Below are 27,631 nucleotides of genomic sequence, written 5' to 3' on the forward strand. Positions count from 1 at the left end.
AGGGCAGACACGGGCTGAGATCGGGCATGCTGTAGGCTGTTAAATAAGTATCTGTTGGCAGGCTCGGAGAAGGCAATGGCAACCCACTCCAATACTCTTGCCTGGAAAATCCCATGGATGGAGAAGCCTGGTAGGCTGCAGTCCATGCGGTCGCTGAGTTGGGCACGACTGAGCGACTTCACTTTCACTTTTCACTTTCATGCATTGGAGAAGGAAATGGCAATCCACCCCAGTGTTCTTGCCTAGAGAATCCCAGGGACGGAGGAGCCTGGTAGGCTGCAGTCCATGGGGGCGCACAGAGTCGGACACAACTGAAGCAACTTAGCAGCAGCAGCAGCAGCAGCTGGCAGGCTGAGGGTGGGAGTTTAGTGGCAGAGACCATGGCCAGAGGTGCCAGGTGTTAGACAGCCTTTACGCCGCTCCTCCTGGGCCAGCCCCCTCGGCAGGGTCATAAATTTGTAATATGCACTGTAGAGTGGATTCTGCCTCTCCTCTGAGCCCAAGGGGAGACTCAGGGAGAAGGTGGGGCTGTCAGAAACACAGAGTCACACAACCAAGCCATGCTCAGAGAGGCTGGACAGTGGGCTGGGTAATCCCGAAGCCTCCCTGGAAGAGGCCACACGAGCCTGGCAGGTCTGCACAGCGTGGGGCAGGCCTCACAGCAGTCTTCCTCCCCCCACCCCTCCTGCAGCCTCTCCCGGAGATGGCATACAACGGGAACCCCGAGTCGGTGGGCTACAAGATCAAGTACAGCCGGGCAGACGGCCACGGCAAGACGCTGAGCCACGTGGTCCACGACCGCGTGGAGCGTGAGTGCACCATCGAGGACCTGGAGGAGTGGACAGAGTACCGCGCTCAGGTGCAGGCCTTCAACGCTGTCGGGAGTGGGCCCTGGAGCCCGGCGGTGACGGGCCGTACCCGGGAGTCAGGTACCGCCCCGGGTGCCCGCCCCTCACCCAGGCCACCTCCCTGTGGCCTGGGGACACCCCGCCTGGGTCCCTAAGGCTGGAGCTGCGGTGCAGAAATGTCCTGGGCTCATTCGCCTGCTTGTGCTCAGCGTCTGACAGAGCATGCCCTGTGTGTGTGTGTGCATGTGTGCATGTGTGTGTGTGGTTTCTGTGTGTGTGTGTGTCTGTGCGTGTGTGCTTTCTGTGTGTGGTTTCTCTGTGTGTGGTTTCTGTGTGTGTGTGTGTGGTTTCTCTGTGTGTATGTGTGTGTGTGCGTGTGTGTGTTTCTGTGCGTGGGGGGGTGGTTTCTGTGTGTGTGCTTTCTGTGTGTGTGTGTGAGTGTACGTGTGTGTGTGTGGTTTCTGTGTGTGTGTGTGTGGGTGTGTGTGTGGTTCCTGTGTGTGTGTGTGTGGTTTCTGTGTGTGTGTGTCGTTTCTATGTGTCTGGTGTGGTTTCTGTGTGCGTATGTGCGTGTGTGCGTGTGTGGTTTCTGTGTGTGTGTGTGTGTGTGGTTTCTCTCTGTGTGTGTGTGTGGTTTCTGTGTGTGGGGGGCGGGGGGGTTCCTGTGTATCTTTGTGTGGTTCCTGTGTGTGTGTGGTTCCTGTGTGTGCGTGTGTGGTTTCTGTGTGTGTGTGTGCATGTGTGTGTGTGTGGTTTCTGTGGTGTGGTTTCTGTGTGTGTGTGGTTTCTGTGTGTGTGTGGTTTCTGTGTGTGTGTGTAGTTCCTGTGTTTGTGTGGTTTCTGTGTGTGTGTGTGGTTTCTGTGTGTGTGTGTGTGTGTGGTTCCTGTGTGTCTTTGTGTGGTTTCTGTGTGTATGTGTGTGGTTTCTGTGTGTGTGTGTGCATGTGTGTGTGTGTGGTTTCTGTGGTGTGGTTTCTGTGTGTGTGTGGTTCCTGTGTGTGTGTGGTTTCTGTGTGTGTGGTTTCTGTGTGTGTGTGTGTGTGTGGTTCCTGTGTGTCTTTGTATGGTTTCTGTGTGTGTGTGTGGTTCCTGTGTGTGTGTGTGTGTGTGTGTGGTTCCTGTGTGTGTGTGGTTTCTCTGTGTGTGTGTGGTTTCTGTGTACGTGTGTATGTGTGTGTGTGTGGTTCCTGTGTGTCTTTGTGTGGTTTCTGTGTGTGTGTGTGTGTGTGGTTCCTGTGTGTCTGTGTGTGGTTCCTGTGTGTGTGTGTGGTTCCTGTGTGTGCGTGTGGTGTGTGTGTGTGTGTGTGGTTCCTGTGTATCTTTGTGTGGTTTCTGTGTGTGTGTGCGTGTGTGTGTGTGTGTGGTTCCTGTGTGTGTGTGTGTGTGTGTGTGTGTGGTTCCTGTGTGTGTGTGGTTTCTCTGTGTGTGTGTGGTTTCTGTGTACGTGTGTATGTGTGTGTGTGTGGTTCCTGTGTGTCTTTGTGTGGTTCCTGTGTGTGTGTGTGGTTCCTGTGTGTGCGTGTGGTGTGTGTGTGTGTGTGTGGTTCCTGTGTATCTTTGTGTGGTTTCTGTGTGTGTGTGCGTGTGTGTGTGTGTGTGGTTCCTGTGTGTGTGTGTGGTTTCTGTGTGTATGTGTGGTTTCTGTGTGTGCATGTATGTGTGGTTTCTCTGTGTGTGTGTGTGGTTCTTGTGTGTGCGTGTGGTGTGCGTGTGTGTGGTTCCTGTGTGTGTGTGTGTGTGTGTCTGTGTGTGGTTCCTGTGTGTGTGTGTGTCTGTGTGTGGTTTCTGTGTGTGTGTGTGTGTGGTTTCTGTGTATGTGTGTGGTTTCTGTGTGTCTGTGTGTGGTTTCTGTGTGCGTGTGTGTGTGTGTGGTTCCTGTGTATCTTTGTGTGGTTTCTGTGTGTGTGTGCATGTGTGTGTGTGTGTGGTTCCTGTGTGTCTTTGTGTGGTTTCTGTGTGTGTGTGTGCATGTGTGTGTGTGTGGTTCCTGTGTGTCTTTGTATGGTTTCTGTGTGTGTGTATGTGGTTTCTGTGTGTCTGTGTGTGGTTTCTGTGTGTGTGTGTGTGGTTTCTGTGTGTGTGTGTGTGTGGTTCCTCTGTGTGTGTGTGGTTCCTGTGTGTGTGTGTGTGGTTCCTGTGTGTGTGTGTAGTTTCTGTGTATGTGTGTGTGTGTGGTTTCTGTGTGTGTGTATGTTTGCATGTGTGTGTGTGCGTGTATGTGTGGTTTCTCTGTGTGTGTGTGTATGTCTCTAGTACCTGATCCTTCCCTGCACTGTTTCCCAAGTTAGGGGGACATGTTCCCAGGAGGATAGTTCTGGCTCTGTGTCCTTTAACCCTGACCCCAGTGATGCCTGCAAGACCCCACGATTGGAGGTTGGGGAGGGGAAGGGGGAGCAGGTTGGGTTAGCTCTCAGAACCTTCCAGAAATACAAGCAGCCGCTCACAGGGGCCTGGCAAGGGGACACCCACAGAATAGGCGCTCCCAGCCTGCAGGCAGCCCTCGTCCATCCGCACGTGGCGGGTACCCTGTGGCTTCCTCCTGACGCCCTTTAAATGACGGCTCCCCTCCCACTGGGCCCCCCCCGCCCGCCCCCCGCGGTTGCACTGGCAGGAAATGCAGGCTCATCCTGTCGTGAGTCTGAGCGGGGGTCACAGGGGGCTCACCTCGCGCCAGAGGCAGCACGTGTGATGCTCCGGAGCCAAGAGCATCACGGTCGCGGGCTAGTTTGCTATTTGGGGACCGCGCCCCTGTCCCCTCCCTGGACCCCCTCCACCCCTCCGCTGCGGGGTCCACACTGGGTCCTGAGCCCCTCCTCCCCTCTCCCCCCTCCCCCAGTGCCGTCCTCCGGGCCCACCAACGTGTCTGCGCTGGCCACCACCTCCAGCAGCATGCTGGTGCGCTGGAACGAGGTCCCCGAGGCCGACCGCAACGGGCTTGTGCTGGGCTACAAGGTGAGGGGCTCCCTGCTTCCCCATCCAGGCACCCAGTCCTGGCGAGCCCCTGACGCCCAGAACGCTGCCTTCCAGATTGGACACAGGGGATCTGCCTGCTGGCGTCCACAGATCACCACGGCAACCAGGGAGTCCTCCCTTGCGGGTGGGGAAGCTTCCCATGAGGGTTGGGGGGTCCTGGGGGGGCAGCTCTGCCTGCCCCAGGAGGCCACACTGGGCCACTCACTCTCAGCCCCACGGGCCCAGATTCAGTTTCCATCATCTTCTAGAATTCCTCCCAAGCCTGCACCTACAGCCCCAGCCTGGAAGTCATGAGACATCCCAGCGCTGTGGCTCCTGGCTGTGTGACCTTGAGCAAGTCAGGCCCCCTCTCTGGGCCTGCTTTCCTAGCCGGATGCTCCCCGAGGAATCTCCAGCTCTGCAGCTTAGTACATCTCTGTGTCCCCCGCCTGTCCCGAGCACTAGCTTGTAACCCGGGGACCAAGCCCCTCCAAGGGGCCCCGGGTCCACCTACTCATCCTCACCCCGCCCCCCATCCAGCTCCTGGGGAGGAGACAGGAGACGTTCTGGCAAGACCAGAACCCGGCCCACGGCCCTGACCCTGCGCTGGGCTCTGACAGGTGCTGTACAAGGAGAAGGACTCGGACGCCCCGCCCCGGTTCTGGCTGGTGGAAGGGAACTCCTCCCGCAGCGCCCAGCTCACAGGCCTGGGCAAGTACGTGCTGTACGAGATCCAGGTGCTGGCCTTCACGCGCATCGGCGACGGGGGACCAAGCCACCCTCCCATTCTGGAGCGGACCCTGGACGACGGTGAGGTCACACCCCCGGGGGTCTGGAGCTGTGCTCCACTCCCTACTGCCCCCTGCCCAGCCCTGCCCCTCCTGGGGTCTCCCTCTGCCCCAAAGGGAACCGTGGCCTCAGGCTTCCCCTGGGGGAGCGGGCCTCTGAGGGCCACCTGCCCACTGCAGGGAAGGCTAGCAACAGACCTCATCCCTGAGGAAGAGATGACAGCGCAGGGGCCTTCTGGCGTCTGATCCAGCCTCTCTGAGGCAAGAAAAGAGAATCTGCGCCCCTTTTGATCCTTGTCCCTGGGGGCAGGCTCAGGCCGAGTGCAGGTCTGTGCAAGGGAAAAGGCCTGATTTTCCCTTTGCACAAGCCTACGGGTCCTGTTTGCCAATGAGTGACGCCAGTTGAGCTCCAGGCGTCCGTCTCTGCGGCAAAACGCCCCATCAGAGGCCGCCCTGACAGGCCCTTTCCCCCGCTTCCTGCCCACACGCATCCTCACACGCTGCTCAGCACAAACATCGGTGGGGTCGGGCTGAGAGGGCCAAAAGAAGCCCAAACACCATATGTCTCTGCTCTCGAAAGCGATAAATCAAGCTAATGATGTGTTAAATTAAATATGTTCTATCCTTCCGCCTTGACAAATATACCCTCCTAATGACCTGGAAGGCCAAGTTCAAATTTAGAAATCTCAGCTTCCTTGGCATTCTCGGCGGGATGGAAGCGGCGCAGGAAAACCTGTGCCCCCATCACCTTGGTTCTCTCCCCTCCTCACTCCTTCCCCTCCGGCTTGTAGCCATCTCCATCCACATGTGTGCCCTGAAACAGCCGCCCATTGGCCATTCCTGGGTCCAGAAGGGCAAGTCTGCACCCTGGGGAGGGTGGATCCGGGGAACAGACCCAGGAAGCACGCTGGGAGCTATTGGGACAGGGCGCCCCAGATCTGGGGATTCCAGACAGAAGTCTGGAAAGAAGAGCAGTGCTGGCTCGGGATGGGCACTTCCGTTTCCCCCCGACTGCAGCCTGGGTCCCTTCTACTTCCTGCCAAATAATATGTAAACCTCCCTGATCACATGTCCTTGCCCCATGCTCACTCGCAGACACACACTCCCCCGCAGCTCACTGAGCCAAGCGGCCCGTCCCCCGCCTCCCCCGAGCTGTTCTGTGGGAGCGGGGTGGGTCATCCCCCGCCTCCCCCGAGCTGTTCTGCAGGAGCGGGGTGGGTCATTCCCTGCCTCCCCGGAGCTGTTCTGTGGGAGCAGGGTGGGTCATCCCCTGCCTCCCCCGAGCTGTTCTGCGGGAGCAGGGTGGGTCTGAGGGCCGAGCGGTGGCCACTCGGTCACCTGCTCCTCCCTTGTGCCCCCCAGTCCCGGGACCCCCCGTGGGCATCCTGTTCCCGGAGGTGCGGACCACGTCGGTGCGGCTGGTCTGGCAGCCCCCCGCTGCCCCCAACGGCATCATCCTTGGTAAGGCCTTCCCCTTCCCGGGCCCGGGCCACAGAAGCAGGAGGTGTAAGAAACAAAGGAGGCAGATTCTGCGTGGGCAGGAGGGAGACTGAGCCCAGGCAGTGTTCACATATCCCCGAGAAAGGGTCTGACTTCTCCCACTAGAAATCTCAGTCTGGCAGAGGACAGCTTTGTGGTGGCCCAGGGGGAGGGGGAGAGGGGGAGTTTGGGGTCAGCAGACGCTGACCTAGGGTGGATGGACGGCGAGGCGCTACTGTAGAGCACGGGGAGCTGTGTTCAGTGCGCTGGGATAAACCGTAATAGAAGAGCGCACTATAAAAAGAGTGTGCGTGTACACGTATTGCTGAGTCACTTTGCTGCGCGGCAGAAATCAACACAACACTGTGAATCGACTAAACGTCAACTTAAAAACTGTCTGTAAGGTTATCAGCTGGAGGGCACGGTCAGGTTCAGGTCTCTTGAGTATCATTGATTAGCTCTGTACCCCCACAGAGGGCCAGGAAGGACCATTGATCAGCTCTGTGCCCCAAGAACCCCAGGGCCCCAGGCGACGGGCCATCTGGTAAACCTCGGCCATGGCTTCCAAGTGTGGCCAGGTCAGGGTACCCTGACAGGCTCAGCCCAGGGGCTATCACAGGTGGGAAATGGGGCCCACGGCCCCCAGCAGGGATGCTGTAGATGGGAAGCATCATTTCATATCCAAGGCTCCTCCCCTAACACATACAGACACACTCACACATGCAGGAGGAGGTGCAGAGTTGAGATCAGCAGCCGTGTGAACTTAAGCCCGTCTGCTCCCCTCCACGGCCTCAGCCCCTCACCTGTAACGTGGGGACTGGACCACGTGTGTCCAGTTCAGGGCTCTCAATCCCGGCACCTCCCGGTGATAGTCACGCCTCTGCAGAGTGGAGGTGGGGAGGGCACGTGACTTGGACTCAGAAAGACCTGGGCTGGCTGGACTTCCAGCTCGGTCACTTCCTGGCAGGTGGTCTGGCCTCTCTGAGCCTCAGTGTCCTCCTTGGGGGCTGGGCTGGGTAAGGGGTGGGACGCACCGGTCCAAGGCCCCCAGAGTCACACTCCCCAGGGGGCAGCTGAGGATGTAAGAGCGACCCAGAGTGGCTCGAGGGCAGATGCTGCGGCGGCCTCGGGTTTGGGGCCCTGGGGGCAGCCTGCCCTGCCTCCCAGCGCCGCAACCCCCCTTCCCGCCCCGCAGCATACCAGATCACCCACCGGCTCAATGCCACTTCGGCCAACGCCGCCGCTGTGGAGGTGCTCGCGCCCAGCGCCCGCCAGTTCACGGCCAGCGGCCTCAAGCCGGAGTCTGTCTACCTGTTCCGCATCACGGCCCAGACCCGCAAGGGGTGGGGAGAGGCTGCCGAGGCCTTGGTGGTGACCACCGAGAAGAGAGGTAACCATCCCCTGGGGCTGGGGAGGGATCAGGCACTCACCCCCTTTCCTGGTGCCCCGCCAGGGGTGGGCCAGTGACAAGCTGTGAGTCTCTTGTCCTGGTCCCGAATGAAGAATGGGCTCCCCTCTCTGTCCCCAAGGCCGGCACGGGCTCCAGTAGACTTCCGGAGCTGGGCGGGGCGGTCCCCTTCCCAGGACCCTGCTCTGAGCCGGTACTGGTTTTCCAAAGGGCGGGTTGGTGAGGCCAACTTCCCTCCTCACTCCCTGCCCCCTTGACAGAGGGGTCCAGTTGGGTACAAAACGGGGCCGCAGCCCGGAGCCCCGGCTGCCTTTGCCCTGTGGCCTTGACCCGGCTTCCCACCCCGGATCGGGTTCCCCAGCAGCAGGCCTGATCCCCAGACCCCTGTGAACCTGACTTATCGGACAGTGTTCCCAGAAAAAAAACCCAGGACAGTGGTTCTCAACCAGGGTGACTTGGCCCCCCCCCCGGGGGCCACTGGGCAAAGTCTGGAGGCCTTTGGGTTGTCACACCTGGAGAGGAAGGCGTCCTGGCATCTAGTGGGTGTGGGCACACAGCCCACGGTGTGCAGGACGGGCCCTGTCAATAGAGACCCATTCACCCAAAGCCAAAGTGCAGAAAACCCCCGCCACAGGGCGTGGGGACACGAGAGGGAACCATGCACAGGGGGTAGACATGCCGAGTCCCGTGGAGGGAACGTGGGCTCAGCCCCACTCCATCAGGGCCAGCCTAGGTCCCATCACAGCCCCGTGCAAACACAGGTCGAAGGAGCCGATGTCCACACCTCTCACTGTCAGCCCTGGGGGGCGAGTGGGGTGAATTCCCAGACACCCAGGCCTCTCCTAGTCCGGGGACCACCGCTGACCAGGAGCCCCAGTGCTAACTGTCGGGTCCACTATGCGTGGAAGTGGGCTGGGGAGGTGGGCAAGAACGTGCCTCTCTTATCCCCCTGCCGCTTGCTCACCGGCTTGCCCCCTGCTCCGCGCACCCCCCTAGACCGCCCGCAGCCCCCCAGCAAGCCGGTGGTGCAGCAGGAGGACGTGAAGGCACGCAGCGTGTTGCTGTCCTGGGAGCCGGGCAGCGACGGGCTGTCCCCCGTGCGCTACTACACCATCCAGACTCGTGAGCTGCCCAGCGGCCGGTGGGCGCTGCACTCAGCCTCCGTGAGCCACAACGCCTCCACCTTCCTCGTGGACCGGTGAGGCCCCGCAGTCTGGCCACCAGCCTCTCCACCCTGCCCCACCCAGCCGGGGCCGCACCACCCTGAAAGGGACTCCTGGGGGCCCGGAGCCCAGCCCCACATGGTTTCCATAGCCCCCATCCCCCAGACCCCTCCCCATCCACACACATCCCCTCCAGCTGTGTCTGAACCTCCCTCCCCACCCTCCCTGGAGCCTTGTTAGGGCTGCCTCTTAATTATCTATTTCTGGAGTCTAGAAGCCCCTCCTTCGAGAGAGGCTGGCCACTCTTCATTAGCTGGATCCCGCCAGCCAGCCGGCATCTCCTTCTCCATCTTTAATAGGGGAGTGGAGCTCCGCTCCGAAATCCTGCCTTCAATTTAATTCCTACTAGGAATTTTTATTGTATTGTATTTTATTGTATTGTATTGTATTTTATACTATTGTATTTTTAATATTCCAGTTGACGTGACCGAGAGTTTTGAGCAATACTCTTCTCCTCCCCACCCCCCACCGCACCCCCAATAAATCAAAAAGGAAGCCATTTGCCTGGAGAGGAAATGAGCCTCATGGAGATGAAGTGCTGGTTAACTCTTGAGACCCTCAGCCCCTCCTGAATTTACTAAGTGCAAGAGCGGGCTGGCAGTTCTTAGGGGCAGGATCAGCTCCCAGTGGGGTTACTCCGCCTGCAGGCCCCTCCGAAGTAGGAAATATGTGGACGTTTCCACTTGGGGACCTCTGGCGTCTAGCTGGGACCAAGGGTGAGGCCACGCCCCGAGCTGGCCCGGTCTAGGGGCCCCAGGGCCTGGCCTAAGCCCCAGGTTGTTGCCTTCATAGCAGACCGCCCTTCTGAGCCTCCATGTTCCTGTCTGTGTAATGGACCCTCGCCCTCTGGGGCTGCCCTGGGGGGACCTAGAGGGACACCTCCCCCATTCATTTATTCCGACTCCTCTACAGGCTCAAGCCCTTCACATCCTACAAGTTCCGCGTGAAGGCAACCAATGACATCGGAGACAGCGAGTTCAGCGAGGAGTCAGAGCCCCTGACCACCCTGCAAGCCGGTCAGCACCCTCTGCTTGGGTCTCTCTCTCGGTCCCCTGGGCAGTTGCTGGGTGCTGGGCATTCTCTTTGTGGCGAGGAGGCCTCCAAAGATGGAAGGACCCTAGGCCTGCTAGATCCTTGGTCTGGCTCCCTGGGCAGACTCCCAAGGAGGTTTGGGTCCGAGGGACCTTCTCCAGGGCTCAGCACCCTCAGCCAGCCTGGCGTCCTCACATCTCCGAGCTCATGGCCAACCCCAGAAAGCCGCGTCAGCGTGGGGAGACCCGTGGGGGGCAGAGAGGGGAGGCTCCAGGCCCTCGGGTCTGCGCTGGGGTCAGGGTCCCGGCCCCTCTCCCCATCCACATTGGCTATTCTTGCGCAGGAGTTGGGGCGGGCGGTGGGGGTGGGGACTATGCCTGAAACAGGACCAGGGTCAGTGGAACCTGGTCCCCATGGCCTCCCAGGGGCCCCAGAGCTCAGCTGCCCACCTCTCCCCACAGCCCCCGACGAAGCGCCCACCATCGTGTCGGTGACACCCCACACCACCACCTCGGTGCTGATCCGATGGCAGGTACGCCCGGCAGGCGGGGAGGGGCCCATGTCCCACGCAGACTCGGTCACAGTCTGTGCTCGGACCAGCAATTCACCAGCCCCGGCAGGACTGGAACACGGTGCCCACGTGCATAGACACGCATGCTCACATGTATACGGACACACCCTTCACTCCTCACCCCGTAATCAGATCCCGCCACATACCCTTGTGTGGATGAGGACCCAGACTCAGGGAGGGGATGAGAAAGTCCCAGGTCACACAGCTGCTGGCTGGCCCTAGGTGCCCTGAGGTCAGCAGAATCCTCGGACAGAGACAGGCGTGGGGCGTCCAGGGTCTCCGTGAACCCAGCCCTGCTCTGAGTGAAGGGGTTCCCAACAGAGACCAGACACAGGTGTGTGTGCCTCACCTGTGCCCGGGCCGGGCTCTGACCTGTGAGCAGGAACCCACCGTCCAGGTACAAAGAATCCCCCTTCCATCCCTGCCCACCCCCAGCCACTGCTCATGTGGGCACTGCCTCTCACATGGCCGGAGGAAGACCCAGGACACTTCTCAGAGAGCCGGCTGCCCCTGGGTACCTTCACGACCCTCCCCAACCCCCTGAAGTCCAGCCATGGGGTCCAGTCACCCCCAGAGGCCCCAAAACCAGGAACTAGTGTCTCCTTTTCTCAGGATTAGAGGGGCAGGTGCCAACCTTTGCCCACCTGCCGATCCCCTGAAGGAGAAGCCTTTGAGGAGGAAACAGGAGGGACCCTCCCCAACCCTCCCCCATCCCCAGGCCCGCCCTGAGGAGGACGGTCCCCAAAGAGAAAATGACCTGGAGCAACCAGGAGCCAGTGGAGGCTGGAGCAGGGCGGGGCGTCCTGATGGAGTGAGCAGCAGGGAGGTGCCAGATGCAGCCAGGGACGCAATTAAGGAGCTCATAAAAGGCTGAACTGTTGCAGCAGGTTTTTTAGAAGAGGTGTCATAAAAGGTAGTTTCCACCTTCTCCAGAAGCCTGTTCTCCAGCTCATCTGAGGACGGGAGCAGAAAGCAAACGAGAAAACGATAAAGACACAGAGGCGCAGCTCAGGGAGACACGCTCGCCCTGGGTCTCGCTGAACAGCAGGGCGGGGCCTCTACCTAGTTCCCTGACTCCTGGGAAACTCCAAGAGATCTTGGCCAGGGTGGGTGATCATGTGAGGAAGTTTCTAGACAAGGAATGACACTCTAAGACTCGCCCTGCATCCAGAGTCGTGCTCAGGGCCCCCACGATGCTGGGTGACCTTGGGCAGGCTCCTTTCCATCTCTGAGCCTCGTTTTTCTGCTCTGTGCGGTGGGAATGGCGTCGTGATCCCTGCCGTGCCCTGCCTCACAGAGAATGCTACAGGGGTGGAATAACCTCGCCGGAAATGCTCGGAAATTAAAGCTGCTCAGTGCCACTTCAATTCCTTTTCCTGGTCCAGACACAGTCCCTGCTCTAGGCCTGCGGGAGGCGGTGTGGGGAGGGAGGGAGGGAAGGAGGGGCCGAGTGGAAGGGAACTTGCCGCCGCGGTCCAGCCCAGCCGGCTCCATCCTCCTACCCCCTGCCCTCCAGCCGCCGTCGGAGGACAAGATCAACGGAATCCTCCTGGGCTTCCGGATCCGCTACCGAGAGCTGCTCTACGACGGAATGAGGGGCTTCACGCTGCGCGGCATCAACAACCCAGGGGCCAAGTGGGCGGAGCTCACCTGTGAGTGACAGCGGAGGGAGTTGGGGTGGGCGGAGCCTGAACCTCCCAGCTTCCCGGAACCTGGTTACCCTGGAACCCTGCCGCCCTCCCCGTGTGTGCGTCTCAGCCCGTCCCGTTCAGTCACCAAGTGCGTGTTTCCTTAGCACTTCACACGCCCCCGGACACCGGGGGATACCAGGGAGCAAGACAGACAGGGTCCCTGCGTTCTCAGAGCTAGCGGGCTGGAGGAGGAGCCAGGTGCTGGAGAAGAAAGCCCTGGTAGGGGCGTCTAAGACCGCTGGCCTGACCGCTGTGAAGGGCACATTCCAGGGGAGCCTAAAGCCGGCGTCAGAAAAGACGTCCCAGGGGATGCCCTTGGCAATGGCCCTGATGGATGATTCCAGGTCTTAAAGAAGCGGGGGTGGGGGGGTCCTGGCATGTGCAAAGGGCCTGAGGTGGGAAGGACTCAAAACCAAGCGTGGTCGCGTCCCAAGGGCAGCAGTCTGGCCCCTTCTGGTTCCTCTGGGAGGTTACTGTTCTGCCCTGGGGTCCTCGGAGCCCAGCCGGCCTCTGCAACTGGAAGGAAGACGCGAGAAGCCAAGTAGAAACCGCAGAATCATTCAAGCTAAGGAAGGATGCGCCCTGCTTTCGGTTAGGACAGTTACTTCGGGAACTTGAAGATGACGGCTGGTGATGGGGCAGGGGGCCCAAGTAGAGGCGAATAGGAGACGTAGGGGAGAGCGGGAGGGTGGCCCCGAGGCAACAGGCTTGGGACTGAGTCGAGCCAGTCTGGGAGATGGCGTGCTGTGGTCCACCCCCCACTGATTCTTGCTGGGGATGGGCAGGGGTCACAGGAATCAGTCCCTGGATGGGCGGTGGGACCAGATCAGAGACGGGTGGGAGCGGAGGAGCAGCCTAAGATCCTCTTGATCCGTCTTGACGCTTCCTTCCATCCTTCTCTTAAACCCTCTGCTCCTTGTCTTCCAGAGGGTATTAGCAGACAAGATGATTGAACGCGGAGCCAAGGAAAATTAATAGAAAAAAACTCAGAAGTAGCTGATCCAACAGCTTGCATTCTTTTTTTTTTTTTTTAATCTTTTGGCAGACATGTGCTGGTGGTTGTGATTTTATAGGCCTGTGTATAATACAGTCATATTTCCTAGTAGTAAAATGGCTTCTGGTTCATATGAGGAAATTAACGACACCGCTCCATCACGGCAGGAACTCAGCCTTTAGACAAGGGCCCAGAGGGTCCCTCAGAACCGTCTCCATCTGGGGGTACTGGGCTCCCAGGGACTCCTGGTGCCCTGTGACCTCCGGCGGGTGCACGCCAGGGTGGGGCAGCATCATCCTGGGAGCTGCCTGCCCCCGCCCCGCCCCGCTCCCGCCCCAGCCCCTAACTCAGGAATCTGGAAGGCCCTTCCCTCTGCATGTGTCTTCCCATCCCGCCTCCTCATCAGGGTCTCTGTGGCGCGGTGGGTGTGTGTACTAACCTCCTCTGTCTGCTGTCTCCCTCCGGCCCCCTCCGCACCCCACCCCCTGCCCCGACCACCCCCCTGACCCCACCCCATAGCTTTCTACTCCATGCGGAACCTGAGCCGGCCCAGCCTCACGCAGTACGAGCTGGACAGTAAGTCCCCCTGCACAGCAGCTCCCCGACGGGCCAGGCCTCCCACGGGGAGGGGAGAGGGGCCTCCGAGGACGCCGGCCTGCAGCCCAGGGCTACGCCCACCTCAGGCTGCTTGAGGAAAGGCGCCTTCCTGCACACACTCGACTTTCCTGAAATGCACAGAAAAGTAGGGGGTCTCCCGGGAGGGTCTGCCCCAGCCCTCATCCATCAGGACAGAAGAGAAAGGAAAATGGCTTTGGCCTTATGCTCTGGGGAGCCGGGGATGGTGACGGGGTCCGCGGCAGGACCTGGTGGTCCCGCTGGTTGGATGGGTGGGGGGTCACGCTGCTGCCGTCCGTCTCATCCATCAGAGGCACTTGTCAGCTCAGCTGTCTTGTCCGCCGAGTTCCACCCTGAAGTGAGCAGAGCCCCTTCTTCCGCCAGGGACCAGGACAGGTCCCTGGCCAGTGCCCTGGAGCCCTGCCCTCACTGTTTTCATAATATCCCGGAGGGTGCTTGGTTCTCCCCAAGACCAAGAGCCTTGAGCCAGGGGGCCTCCCATTAGGGGCCCACATTAGACTGAGTTATTCATCTTCCTTCCTCGTGGGCGCAGGCCTGGGGCTGTCAGGGTGGTTAGAACGCCCACCTGGGTCGGGGGGAGCAAAGAGGAGCCCCCTCAGCAGGCACAGTGACCCCCCCAGGTGTCAGGCCCATATTCCTGCAGCTGCCCCCTCTCCCAGCTTCTAAGTGTCTCCCCCAAACACCCCGAAGTGAGCAGGAACAGAGGGCTTCTTAGCGCCGAATTCACATCCAGTAAGCCCCTCTCTCTAAGGCTGAGCCCTGCCCCCATGTTGAGACTTGGTTTAGGGAGACTAGCCTGGGGAAAGGGAGGGCAGGGGGGATGGGGAGGTGCTGGGAACCTGGCACCCCTGTGATCAGGGTGCCCAGGACAGGCAGGGAAGAAGTGGCCTGTGACCCAGCGTGTCCAGGACACTTTGGATTCGCACCTGTTGTCCCAGCGTGAATGTTTGTAGTGGCCCGTTTGGTCCTAAAAGTGTCTGGGATGGTCGCATCCTGTGCGGGGTCCCAGGGATGAGCCAAGGCGTCCGCCGCCGCGGGCCGGCCGCCCCCTAGCTGTTCCCTGTCCTTTCCTGGGCCTGCACTCCAGGGTCCAGTCTGGCAGGGGAGCGTCATCGCAGCCTCCGCCCTCTGTGACATGAGCTCTGTGTCTCGCCCCTCCCCGACTGTCGCCCGCAGACCTGAACAAGCACCGGCGCTACGAGATCCGCATGAGCGTGTACAACGCCGTGGGCGAGGGGCCCTCCAGCCCCCCGCACGAGGTCTTTGTCGGGGAGGCAGGTGAGCACAGCTGCGCTTCCAGCCCCCTCCCACCCCGGCCCTCCTCCGCCCCAAGAAGCCCAGCAGGAGGGGTTCTGGGATCTAGGGGCCCGGCCCAGCCCAGCGCCTCCTCCCTGGAGGGGGCCCTGCACACTCAGGACCCCTCTCACCCCACAGTGCCCACAGCAGCGCCCCGCAACGTGGCCGTCCATGGCCCCACGGCCACACAGCTGGACGTGACGTGGGAGCCGCCTCCGCTGGAGAGCCAGAACGGGGACATCCAGGGCTACAAGGTAGGGGTGCTCGGGCAGGGAAGGGGGTCCCGGGGACACAGGGCCCGGCGGGGCTTGGGAGGGACCCAGGTGTGGTGAGGGGCAGAGGTCCTGGGTCTACACTCACTCTCTTGGCTGTTTGCATCCAACCCACTGAAATACACGCAGCTGGAGCAAAACGCTACCCATCCTCCTGGTGTCCCTAGGGCAGGTGGCACTCAGATGCTAGAAACTTGGGCCACACCCCAGCTTGTACCATCCCCGCAGCATCTACAACCCCCGCCCAGCCCACCAGCTCCCGAAGCCAACGTGAGACCCCTTGAAGTGGTTATTTGGCCAACTCTAGTTACAGTATGGATGCTAATTGAATTGACAAGGTCTTAGAAATCTCTTGTTTAAAGTTATTTCTAGATTTTAGACAATGACATGTGTTATGACAGGTTGTGACAGGATTCTATTCATCTCCAGTATTTGCTAAGCCCTTTAGAACTTCCCTGGTCGCTCAGATGGTAAAGAATCCGCCTGCAAGGCAGGAGACCCAGGTTCAATCGCTGAGTTGGGAAGATCCCCTGGAGAAGGAAATGGTAACCCACTCCAGTATTCGTGCCTGGAGAATCCCATGGACAGAGGACCCTGGCAGCGGTCACAAAAAGTTGGACATGACTACGCAACTAACATTTCAGTTTTCACTTAAGATGCCTGAAAGCCTGCTAAAACTGGTAGAGTATAATGATTGTACCCATTGCACAGATGAGGAAACTGAGTCCCAAGTTAGTGGCTCAATGAGGTCACCAAAAAAGCTGGCAGCAGAGCATCAAACTCCAGGTCTGCTGGCCCTCGCCGTGTAGGGGGTGGGGAGGGAGCGCTGGGCACACAGCCACTGGGATGTTCTTAGCTGCTCAGTCGTGTCCAACTCTTTGTGACCCCGTGGACTGTAGCCCGCCAGGCTCCTCTGTCCATGTGGATTCTCCAGGCACGAACACTGGAGTGAGGTGCCATGCCCTCCTCCAGGGATTCTCCCAGCCCAAGTCTCCCTCATGGCAGGCAGATTTTTTACCGTCTGAACCACCAGCCTCTGGAGGAGGTGGCAACAGTAATGACAATAAGGATGTGCTGCTTGGCTGGACAATCAGCCTGTGGCCGTGTCTGAAGCCTGGCTCCCACGCCAGCGTCCAGCACTGCTCTGATTCCTGGCGGTGGTTTGTTGTTCCAGAGGGCAGTCCAGTGTAGTGGCAAGGTGGCAAGGGTGGGAGCCACCGGGAGCTTCCTGGTTCAGCCCTGGTCGCACAGGCGGGGGCCTTGCTGGGTCACATGGCTCGTGGAGACCCCATATATAGGAGTCTGGCTCTGTATGGGGTGAAGAAGGCGGGAGCGAGAAGGAGAGATATCTCGCCAAGGAGGCTCTGAAGATGGATGATGCTCCTGAGCAGCGCCAGCTGAGAGAACTAAATATTGCACCCCTAGCATATGCCTCCCCAAGGACGACAAAGGAGCCTGGCGGGGCCTGCTCTAGCTTGGCAGACACCAGGCTGGGGAGATGGGAACGCCTCCAATTAATGCACAGTCCCCAGAAATGTGTGGGTGCCCAGGCATCAAGCATCACGCCACAGAGGCCCACACGCTCGGGAACATCACAACCAAGCATAGACGCTGATGAGGGGAAGAGCATTGCTGCCTCCCAGACCTGCACTGGGCTTCCCTAGTGGTAAAGAAGCCGCCCACCAGTGCAAGAGACATGGGTTTGATTCCTGCGTTGGGAAGATCCCCTGAAGAAGGAAGTGGCAACCCACTCCAGTACTTGTGCCTAGAGAATCCCATGGACAGAGGAACCTGGTAGGCTGCAGTCCATGGGATCACAAAGAGTCAGACACAACTGACTTAACAGCAACAAGACCTGCGTTAGCATCCATGCTCGTCGACCTTAACGTCAACCATGTGTTCACACCACCAGCCAGTGGTCACGCCAGGGTGAGCTGTGACGTGTGTGGGGGCAAGCAGGTCGGTACAGCCGGCCTTTTCAGGAACACGTGTTTATTGAGTAGTTATTTTGTGCCCAGCTGTGTTCCCAATACTGAGATTAAATCAGAGACAGCGTGAGCTTAAACTGTAGGGGAGGAAGGCTAGTGACGCGCAAAGCAAAGAGCGGCTCCAGCTGGTGGTAAGTGAAGCAGGTTAAGGGGCATGTTTGGGACTTCAAACAGGGTCTTCGGGAGAAGCCTTAATGGGAAGCTGCCACATGAGCAAAGATGAAGGTGAACCGGGTGTGAATCGCATGGATCTGAGAGAAGAGTGTTCTGAACAAGGGGACTGACGAGCGAAGGCCCTGGGGTCAGTGGATGCTAGGCGCATACAAAGCCCAGCAGAGAGACCCAGCATGACGGAGTGCATCACCCGGAGCCCTCTGAGCTTTGGCTGAATGAGATGACAGCCATGGGGGGCTTGGGGACAGAAGACGGCCCTGGGTGACTTGGGTTTTAAAGCTTGTGCTGGCTGCTGCATTGAGGGGAGTCTGCATCAGGGCAACTGCAAAACCATGAAGAGGGGGCGGCAGCCTCAGGTGATGGGGGTTTAGACCAAGCAGTAGCTGTGAGAAGCGCTTGCTCTTGCTTCCCCACGAAGGATAGAGCCAACAGAATTTGCTGATGAGCTGAACGTGGAGCGTGAGAGGAGGAGAAGCAATGAGGATTTCCGAGCAGTTGGATAATGGAGCTTCCAGCTACAGAGCAGGAAAAAAGGAGGCAGTGACTGTGGGGGGAGGGGCCAGAGGAAGAGGTTCAAGATGTTTGTTGGATATCCATGGGAAAACGCTGAAGGGAGCTGGACACACAGGTGCAGAGTCCAAGGGAGAAGTTCCAGGCTGGAGATGTGAATGGTGAACGCCTTCAGCGCACAGATGGTACCAAAAGCCTGGAGATTAGACATGGTTAGATAGAAAATACCAGACGTCTGAAAACTGAGCCCCAGGACCAAAACAAGTGATCGAGTTCTCAAAACCCACATGCAGACTGTGCTTTCAGAAGGAGAGAGGAAGCAGATGTACCATCCCCGAGAGCTCAAGCAAGAAGAGACCTAGGAGGCAGTGATTCAGGGATGGGCAGACCACAGCCCATGGGCCTAATCCGGCCCCCAGCTTGTTTTTATAAATAAAGTTTTATTGGCACACAGCCACACCCATTAGTTTACAGATCGCCTTTGGCTCCTTTCAAGTCACAAGGCCGAGTTGAATAAGTGCAACAGAGACCGTGTGGCCTGCAAAGCCTAAGATATTTCTTACCTGGCCCTTTACAGGAGTTTCCAGAGCCCTGAATGATTTCATTAAACAGGCCAAGTTCACAGGTGACTCTGATAAGAGTTCAGGGCAGGGGATGCCTGCTTGGAGTGGGTTCGAGAGAGAATGAGGAGAGGTAGCCAGTACTGACATCCCTTTTGAGGAGCTTTGCTTTAGAGAAAAGTGACGAAATAGAGTAGAGGCTGGAAAAAGACAGTCAACGGAGGCGGTTTTAAGATGGGAGGAGTAACTCGTGTGTGCTGATAGAAACAGTTCTGGAAAGAGGAAGAATTTCGTGATTCGGGGACGAGAGGAAGCTCTGGTGGGTGACGCCCTGGAAGAGGTGACAGGGCCTGGGATTTAGCGCAGGAAGGTGGGGTCACCTCAGTAGGGAGCCGGCAGTTCGGCCCTAGCCGCAGGAGGGAGGCAGAAGGTGGGGACACAGGGTGGGAGGTGGTCCAGGTGGGGAATCGAGGGTCTGGAGTATCCCGTGACGGCTTCTGGTGCTCCGTGAAGGGCCCGCAGCTAGAAGCAGGGACGGGGAAGAGATGCGTGGAGCCGCGAGGTGGGATATTGCAGTGGGTGGACCAGACCGGTGTAGCACGGTGACCGGCCACTCGAGGCCGTGCCCGTGAACTGAAAGTGTGACTCTCCTCCAGCGACAGCCAGCTATGTGACGTGTGGGCTTGGACCTGACTTAACTGAGGCTGAAGTACAGCCTGGTGCCTGTGATGAAGCCAGAAGAGGCAGGGACCCCGTGGTCTGTGATGACCTCGAGGGTTGGGAAGGGGTCGGTGGCAGGGAGCTCCAAGAGGGAGGGGATCTACATTCACATGTAGCTGATCCACATGGCTGGACACCATAAACTAACAACGGCATAAAGCGATTCTACTTCAGCTGCAAAAAGCGGGCATGGAATTGAGAAGAAGAGATAGAAAGTAGTGGCTATAATTCATTCCCGCACCTGTTCCCGTCTGCAGACAGTGTTTATCCATCAGCAAATAGTTATTGATCACCAACAGGTGTGCCAGGCATGATTCTGAGTGCTTAAGACACAAGGGAGCCAAAGATGTGGGCCCTCCGGGGAGCCGTTTCCTTGCAGACACCTGGCCACCACCGGCCCGCACAACAACCTGGCCGTATGCCACCTGCTGGGGTGCTCAAGGCTCAGGTCCTTGGGCTGTTTTGCACAAATGTCATCGAATCGTCATCTGACAGAAGTCTGCTGGATTCAGCACTCACGGCGAGACCCACCTGCAGAGGCTGCCCATTTATGGATGTGAGGTGGCCGTGGGTCCTGGACCCCCCCTCCCCCGTGCCAAGAACGTGATGCGAGCAACTGGCACCCCCTCTCCTGCATCTTCAGTTTTCTCGCTCTAAAACATGTTCCATCTTTTGAACGCCTCTTCCTGACCTCACGTTTGCTTCAGCCATTTTTCCCGGTTGGCCCCTTTCTAGCATGAACCCTCCCCCAAAATGTCTGTGCCCCTTGCCTCTTCCCTGAATCCACTCCAAGAGGGTTCATTTATTCCTTCCAAACAGTGAACCCATGAACGAGGGATTTAATGAAACTATCTCAACTCCCACACATCTACCCATCAGAAGACTGGAAAAATAAAGAAAAAGGGAGGGGTTAGGGAAAAAAAACAAGGATTTTATAGTACTGAGGCATCCTAACTGCCAGTTCACACATGCCAGGTGGGGGCAATTTTATTAGCTTTTTCTCACTTTTATGAGCTTTCTCCAGGCAAATTGAGAAATTTGAGACGCCCAGAGCATGCAGAAACGCCTTTGGCCAGCAGGTGGTGCCAAATGCTCTCTAATCCCCGCGGCCTCAGGCTCCCTGCGTTCCGCCTGCTCTGGTCGCAGAGTTCTGAAACTAGGGAAGGATGCGCGGCCTCTCTCGCGGCTAGCGAGCCCTGCTGCTGCTAAGTTGCTTTAGTCGTGTCCGACTCTCTGCGACCCCAGTGAAGGCAGCCCACCAGGCTCCCCCGTCCCTGGGATCCTCCAGGCAAGAACACTGGAGTGGGTTGCCATTTCCTTCTCCGATGCATGAAAGTGAAAAGTGAAAGTGAAGTCGCTCAGTCGTGTCCGATTCTTAGCGACCCCATGGACTGCAGCCCACCAGGCTCCTCCGTCCATGGGATTTAGCGAGCCCTAACCCCCGGTTAATATGAAGTAGAGCCCTCCCTCGGAATCCTCAGGGGATTGTTTCACAGACGGCTCTCCATATCTGCTGATAGAACCCACCGCGGACCCTGTTGTACTGATCTGTTGAAAGCAAATCCATGAAGAAGTGGACCCAGGCACTTCAGATCCGTGCTGTGCTAGGGTCACCTGTAATTGTAAGCGCTGTGGACCTGCTGTGCTCCTGGACTAAAACTGCCTGCAGCCTTGTGCGTCTCCCTTCTTTGCCCTCGATCACGCTGGTCCTAGGAAGTGTGTGTCCTTGACCTCGGCTGTACAGAGGACACAGCTGCAGCACAGGGAAGTCACCTGCCCGAGTCAGCAGTGCCCTGGGGTCAGCCCAGGCGTGCTCACCTCTACCACGGGCTGTGCAAACTGCCGTGTGCGTGGCTCGCTGGGGCCTGCACCCCTCGACAGCTCCCGGGTGATGCCGATAGGCTGGCCCTTGAACCCGCCTCTGCTGGGGTGGAGTCTACCTGCCCTGCAGTCCGGAGCCTCAGAACGGAACTGGTTTAAACCTACAGTGACTCTTCTGAGGGCTAAGTGCCCAGGCTGCGCTAAATCCTACAAGCCTGCCATCAGCAGACTCGGGCTCTGTGCCCTCGTGGTGTTTACAGTCTAGCAGGGACTGAAGGATTCGCTGTGAAAACCAAGGTTCTGGACGGCTTTGTAAAGCAGCTCTTAAATACTATTTCCTAGGCTTCCCAGGTGGTTCAGCGGTAAAGAACCCTCCTGCCAATGCAGGCGACGTGGGTTAGATCCCTGGATCAGGAAGATCCCCTGGAGGAGGAAATGGCAACCTCCTCTGGTATTCTTGCCTTGGAAATCCCTTGGACAGAGGAGCCTGGCAGGGTACAGTGCGAGGGGTCGCCAAGAGTCAACCATGACTGAGGGGCTAAGCGACAAGAACTGTTTCCTGGGTGACTCGCACCTGCCGTCCAGGCGTGTGGATAGTTCGAGCGGCAGTGTGTCTTAGACCCTGGGATCAGGCACGGGCAGGGGGAAGCTGGGTCATGGTCTCCCTCACTCTGCCACCTCTGTGCCCACAGATCTATTTCTGGGAGGCCCAGCGGCGGAACCTGACTGAGCGGGTGAAAACGCTTTTCCTGGCCGAGAACAGCGTCAAGCTCAAGAACCTGACAGGCTACACCACCTACATGGTTAGCGTGGCAGCCTTCAACGCCGCCGGGGACGGGCCTCGGAGCACCCCCACCCGGGGCCAGACCCAGCAAGCAGGTGGGGGAGAGGCCAGGGGCGGATGGGGAGGCGAGGGGGGCCCACCTGGCACCTGGGCTCAGGGGCGGGAGGAGGCAGCTGAGCGATCGGGGCTGGTCTCCACGCTCCCAATGCAGGGGGCCTGAGTTCGATCCCTGGTCAGGGAACTAGATCCCATGTGCTGCAACTAAAGATTCTGCATGCCCCAACAAAGATCAAAGACCCTGAGAGGCACGGCTAAGACCCAGCATAGCTGTATAAATAAACACACTAAAAAAAAAAAAAAGAATAAGAGAGGCACTATCCCCAGGAAGCCTTGGCCAGGCCCCCCGAATCTAGCCCTTCCTCCCCTCGTCTTCCCACCGAAGCCCTCCTTGCTGACGGCCGGTCCGCGCCCAGCCAGCCCCCTTCTGCTCCCTGCCTTGTTCCCACCCAACTTGCTTTTATCTCCCTAGCTCTGATCATGCCACTGTTCACTTACTGAGCGCCTTCTCTAGGCCTGCACTGTGCTAGATGTGGGGGACATAACAGCGAAGGAACCTGTGAGTCCCCTCCTCCTAGCGGGGGAGTCGGCTGGTTACAAGCATCTAGAGGAATTAACCTCAGGTGGCAGGGGCTGTGAGCGGTCTCAGGGCAGAGGCAAGGGGTGGACAGATGGCTTCAGAGAGGTTGGCCCGTAGAGGCCCGGCTGAGCGGCTGACATCCGGGCTGAGATTTCAGTGGGAAGAAGAGGCCGGTCACGGGAAGTCCTGGAGGTGGGGGGGTTCCGGGCCCAGGGACCAGCAGGTGCCAAGGCCTGGAGGCTGGAGGGGCCAAGAGACCAGAGTGCAGGCCAGGAAGCTTGAGAGAACGGGAGTGAGAGTCAGGGGGTAGAGGGTCTGGGGGCCTCGGGAGGAAGTCCGGCAATAATTCTAAGCACGACTGGGAGCCGTTGGTGAGAGTAAGCAGCTGGGCCACAGGATCTGGCTTATGTTTTTGAAAGATGGCTCTGGCTGCTGAACAGAAGACAGGCTCATGGGGGCGGGGAGGTCCGTTAGGAGGCTGCAGGGGAGCGCAGGGGAGGAGCAGGCGGGGTGTGAGCCCTGCAGCCCACACATGCAGGGCACCCCTCTAGACGGCATCACTGCCACTTGAGCTGCTGTTCCCAGGTGGCGCTAGGGGTAAAGGACCCTCCTGCCAATGCAGGAGATGTAACAGATGCATCCACCCCTGTGTCAGGAAGATCCCCTGGAGGAGGGCATGGCAACCTGCTCCAGTATTCTTGCCTGGAGAACCCCTTGGACAGAGGAGCCTGGCAGGCTACAGCCCAAGGGGTCACAAAGAGTAGGACATGACTGAAGCAACTTAGCACAAACACACACTCATGCGCCTTCTCAGTAGTACTATGCACTTGATCTTGTCGGAACCCCCGGATGGGCCCGTTTCACGATGAGCACAGGTGACCCGAGGAGTGAGGCTTCTCCCTCATGGTCCCCCGCTGGTCGGTGCGGAGAGCAGAGGCTGGAGCCCCGGATGTCTGAGCAAGTCCTGGGCTATCTTCACCGCTTCAGTCCCCTCCTTTGCCTGCCGTGCAGTTTCCTCCTCACGGATTTGAATACAAGCCTTTGGGCCAAACCTCGCCTCTTTCTCAAGCTGCTGCTCCCTCTTCGGTCCATCATCTTTCTCTTAGAGAGACAAGACCCCGTGGAGTCCGTTCCCAAGTATTGTCCTCCTCGGGGACCGGCTCTGGCTCTGGGGACACTCCTTCCTCCGCCTGGCTCCCGGGGGTCTGTCTGCCTGGCCCCACCACGCTCTGTCAGTGTCATTGGCCGGATGCGGACCCCCGGGAGCCTGGATGCTTCCGTCACCGGAACGGAGTGTTCCGCCTCACGTCCCTCGCGCAGAGCGGAGGCAGGAAGGGCCTGCAGACCTGACCTCCCCCCTTGACAGACGGCTCACTGACGCTGCCTCCCGGGGCCCGAGCGGAAGCCGGGCCGGATCAGCCCTAGCTCGGTGGGGAGGCGGCGCTGGACAATAATAGCCTGGCTGTCCCCTGCCCCCCGGAGCCAGCTCAGGATGCTACAGGCTGGACACTTCCTCTCTGTCCTCCCCCTCAGACCTCTCCCCTCCTATGTTTTCAGGGTCGGGTTCTCAGGCCAAGAAAACATCTTCCAGAGAGTTGACAGGTCCTGGCTCCGGCTTCTTCAGCCAGCATGGTTTCTGTTGGCCATAATCCCTGGGGCCCCAGGACAAGAGAGAGGCTGTGTCCATGGCAGGGCTGGTTGTTTAATGCCCACCTGATGCTCTAAGCCCCAGGCACCCCCCTGCCAGGGAAGCCAGGACATGACCTGGCACCCCCCTGCCCCCGCCGCAGCAACTCCAGGGGTCCTGCTCTCAGGGCCACTTATCAGGAGGAAGCCTGAGTTCTCCAACTTTCTGAAAACAAAATCCTGTTTTCTCCTAGTACTTGGACCCTGACCCTGGGAAGTCTGCTAAGGATGTCAGCGAGGGAGGGGAGGGGCCTGGTGCCCTCAAGCGACCCCTCCCGCCCTCTCTCACATGAAACCCCGCTTTCTTGTTTGTCCAGGGACCCACATGCCCCTGCTGGTTCCTCGGAACCAGACCCAGGGCTTTGAACTTCCAGAAGGGAGGAAACAAAGCCCCTCTGCTCTCTCCCTCCAGCCCCCAGCGCTCCCAGCTCCGTCAGGTTCAGCGAGCTGACCACCACCTCCGTGAACGTGTCCTGGGGGCCCCCGGAGTTCCCCAACGGCGTCCTGGAGGGCTACCGGCTGGTGTACGAGCCCTGCACCCCCGTGGATGGTGAGTGCGGCCCCCTTCCAGCGGGGCTCCCCAAACCTGCCCTCTGCATGGTTCTGCTCCACCGTCACTACGCAGAGTCCAAGCGATGAGCCTCTCGCCACCTATAAACTGGAGACGGAGGCAGAGCAGGGATGGGGCAGGGCCAAGGTCAAACAGCAGCAAGTTGAGGGCAAACTGGAGCAGCAGCCCCGGCCTCCTGAGCCCTAGGAGAGAATTGTTAAGTATGCTCTCCCCATCAGTGGATCGAGATGGGGAAGAAGGGAAAACACCTGGGCAGAATACCCCATCCCGAGATGGATCATGGAGACGGACCAGGGGCCTTCCCCAGGGGTCCAGCAGTTACGACTCTGTGCTCCCAATGCAGGGGCCGTGGGTTCAGTCCCCGGTCTGGGAACTAGATCCCACACGCCGAAACTAAGAGGCCACTTGCAGCAACTGAAAGATTCTGCATGCCACAGTGAAGGACTGTCAGTCCAGTTCAGTCTGACTCTCTGCGACCCCACGGACTGCAGCACGCCAGGCCTCCCTGTCCATCACCAACTCCCGGAGCTTGCTCAAACTCATGTCCATCGCGTTGGTGATGCCATCCAACCATCTCATCCTCTGTCATCCCCTTCTCCTCCCACCTTCAATCTTTCCCATCATCAGGGTCTTTTCAAATGAATCACAGCCCACAGCCCAATAAATAAATTTATTTTTTAAAGAATAGAAATTTAACAAACAAAAAAAAAGACTAAAAATAAAGATGGACCACCCCCCAAGGTTCCATCCTACATATGATCCCCCAGCCTTAGGGACTCACCTGACCCCGAGTTAGTTCTTCTCTGCCTTTCGTGGGGTCAGGAACCCCTCTGAGACTCTGATCAAAGCTCTGGGGCCTCTTCCTGAGCAAATTCAGGAGTCTGGGGGGGTCAATGCACCTCGCTGCCCTCTGGGAGCCTCGGCTCCAGCCCCTGGCTCTGCAGGTTGCCCGCTGCTGCCCTGAGCCCTGGTCCTGTGAGCGACGCTCAGAGCCCTCCTCACAGCCCCTGCCCTACCCCTCCCTCCAGGCCCTGGACAGGACCCTGCCCACCTCCCGGGCCCCCGAGGGGCTGCCCCACCGCAGCTGAAATCACTGCTGCTGAGTCAGAAAGGCAGGAAGGAGACTGTGCCCCGGGAGGCCTGTGCCCAGTTCCAGGGCCCAGCAGGGCCTCAGGGGTGTGGTCAGGAGTGGGACCCAGGAAAGGAGCTGTTCCTCCCGCAGAAAGGAGAAGACAGGGGTCATGGGCGCCAGACGCAGGGCCAGACGGGCTCTCGGGGTGTCTCGGGGGTCCACACCCGGAGGAGTGTGGTCCCTTCGCCCGCTTGTCACTCAGCCCAGCGGCATCTGGACCATATGGCACCTCCGAGGCCTTCCAGACCCCCATCCGCCCTTGACAGCTCACTAACGAGAACTTCAAGCCTGGGCCGGTGAGACGGTGCCCAGCTGGGCCAGCAGTGTGCCTGCGCCCCGCTCCCACCTCAGCCCCAGACTCTGGTCGGCAGCAAGCAGGCCTCACTAGGATGCAGGGAACAAGGACGCACCCCTGGCTCCCTGTAGGGAAGACCAAGACCCAGGCCAGTGAGGGGTTTGCTCCAGCAAGTCGAGGGGCGTGTACCCAGGGCTGCATCCCAGGTCTCACGGCACATCGACCCCGTGACCCCGCAGCCTCGTGACCCCTTCGGGAAGCCCCCCTGGAGCACCCACCAATCTGTCCATCAGGACTTCATTCCCACCCCCCAGCCAGGTGCTCAGTTATTTTCTTCCACCTCGTAGCACCTGCCTAAGATGCTGCTGATACCCTCATTCGTTAGCACAGACTGAAGCCAGGGCAGGAGACGTGCCCGGAGAAGCCGGGGCCAGCCCTGTGCTCTGAAGCCAGCCTGCTGGCTGCAAAGTCTGTCTCCTGGGGTGACCAGCTCCTCGGTGGGTATGGGAGATGAAACCGGGTCCTGGAGAGGCTGGAGGACTTTGACTTGGGAGGCACAGAGCACAAACTCTCACCTCCTAGAGACCGTCCCAGCCTCCCCTCTAGTAGCTAAGATTCGGGGCGCCGTAGCGTCCTCATTTTGGCCCTGAAGAGCCTGGTGGGTGCAGCTGATGGAGGGCCAGCGTGAGCCCCCAGCTCTCGCTGGCGCTGCGGAGGGAGGGAGCCGGGCCGGATCTGAGGTTGTCCTGGGCTGTGGGTACAGCCACGCGTGTGTATCCTCCGACTCCGGATGGCGCTGTCTTTACTGAAGCACTTCCTAAAAGATGGTCCTTGGAACGTGATTTCTAAGGGATGGGATGTGGGGGAACCAATGTGTGAGGTACGATGGTTAAATTAAACGAGAGTTGATTTTTCCCTGCAGATGCTAAAGGACGCTGTGGTTTTTCACTCAAGAAAGGACAGGCAGGCAGCATAAATGTATATATTTTTGAGGACAGCTTACAGGACTCTGTTCTGAAAATGGTCTTGGAAACACTCCATGTGGTCAAGGGTGCTGGTCCCAGCCTGACTCCAGGGGGTGCGGGCCCTGGCCAGCGCTGACCATTCCCTCCCCGCCGGCCTCCCGGGCCAGGGCCTGCGGCCCTCACAGGCCGTGTGCTTCCCCACAGGAGTCAGTAAGATCGTGACGGTGGATGTGAAGGGCAGCAGCCCCCTGTGGCTGAAGGTGAAGGACCTGGCGGAGGGGATGACCTACAGGTTCCGCATCAGAGCCAAGACCTTCACCTACGGGCCTGAGATCGAAGCCAACGTCACCACAGGCCCTGGAGAAGGTAGGGGAGCCTTGGGTGGGTGTGGGGCCCCCTTCTGACGTGGGGTGGGCCTGAGGGGAAGGATCGGGGAGGAGAAGAGGGGCACTTAAAGGGGGGACATCCCTGATGGTCCATTGGCTAAGACCCCTCGCTCCCAACGCAGGAGGTTCCATCCCTGATCAGGGAACTAGATCGCACAGGCCCCCACCTGAGGGTTCATATGCCGCAGCTAAGATCAAAATCCTGCCTGCCG

At 59.1% G+C, this 27,631-nt stretch overlaps 1 protein-coding gene across 3 annotated transcripts in view; it reads left to right on the forward strand.

The window, feature by feature from the left end:
* SDK2 (sidekick cell adhesion molecule 2) overlaps window positions 1-27,631 on the forward strand; it is a 274,805-nt gene that overhangs the window by 220,211 nt on the left and 26,963 nt on the right. For 2 of the 3 annotated variants that reach the window (XM_069544046.1, XM_069544049.1), the window contains 15 exons: window positions 692-929; window positions 3,685-3,800; window positions 4,421-4,610; window positions 5,951-6,049; window positions 7,263-7,457; window positions 8,472-8,673; window positions 9,611-9,714; window positions 10,192-10,262; window positions 11,818-11,953; window positions 13,506-13,562; window positions 14,799-14,900; window positions 15,057-15,172; window positions 21,656-21,842; window positions 24,483-24,620; window positions 27,238-27,399. In XM_069544046.1, the coding sequence (XP_069400147.1) occupies window positions 692-929; window positions 3,685-3,800; window positions 4,421-4,610; window positions 5,951-6,049; window positions 7,263-7,457; window positions 8,472-8,673; window positions 9,611-9,714; window positions 10,192-10,262; window positions 11,818-11,953; window positions 13,506-13,562; window positions 14,799-14,900; window positions 15,057-15,172; window positions 21,656-21,842; window positions 24,483-24,620; window positions 27,238-27,399 (2,113 nt within the window). The remainder of the gene's footprint in view (window positions 1-691; window positions 930-3,684; window positions 3,801-4,420; window positions 4,611-5,950; window positions 6,050-7,262; window positions 7,458-8,471; window positions 8,674-9,610; window positions 9,715-10,191; window positions 10,263-11,817; window positions 11,954-13,505; window positions 13,563-14,798; window positions 14,901-15,056; window positions 15,173-21,655; window positions 21,843-24,482; window positions 24,621-27,237; window positions 27,400-27,631) is intronic. The other variant, XM_069544048.1, reaches the window with a different exon arrangement.

The sequence above is a fragment of the Ovis canadensis genome, chromosome 11 (genome assembly GCF_042477335.2).
Source record: "Ovis canadensis isolate MfBH-ARS-UI-01 breed Bighorn chromosome 11, ARS-UI_OviCan_v2, whole genome shotgun sequence".
Taxonomy (NCBI): Eukaryota; Metazoa; Chordata; class Mammalia; order Artiodactyla; family Bovidae; genus Ovis; species Ovis canadensis.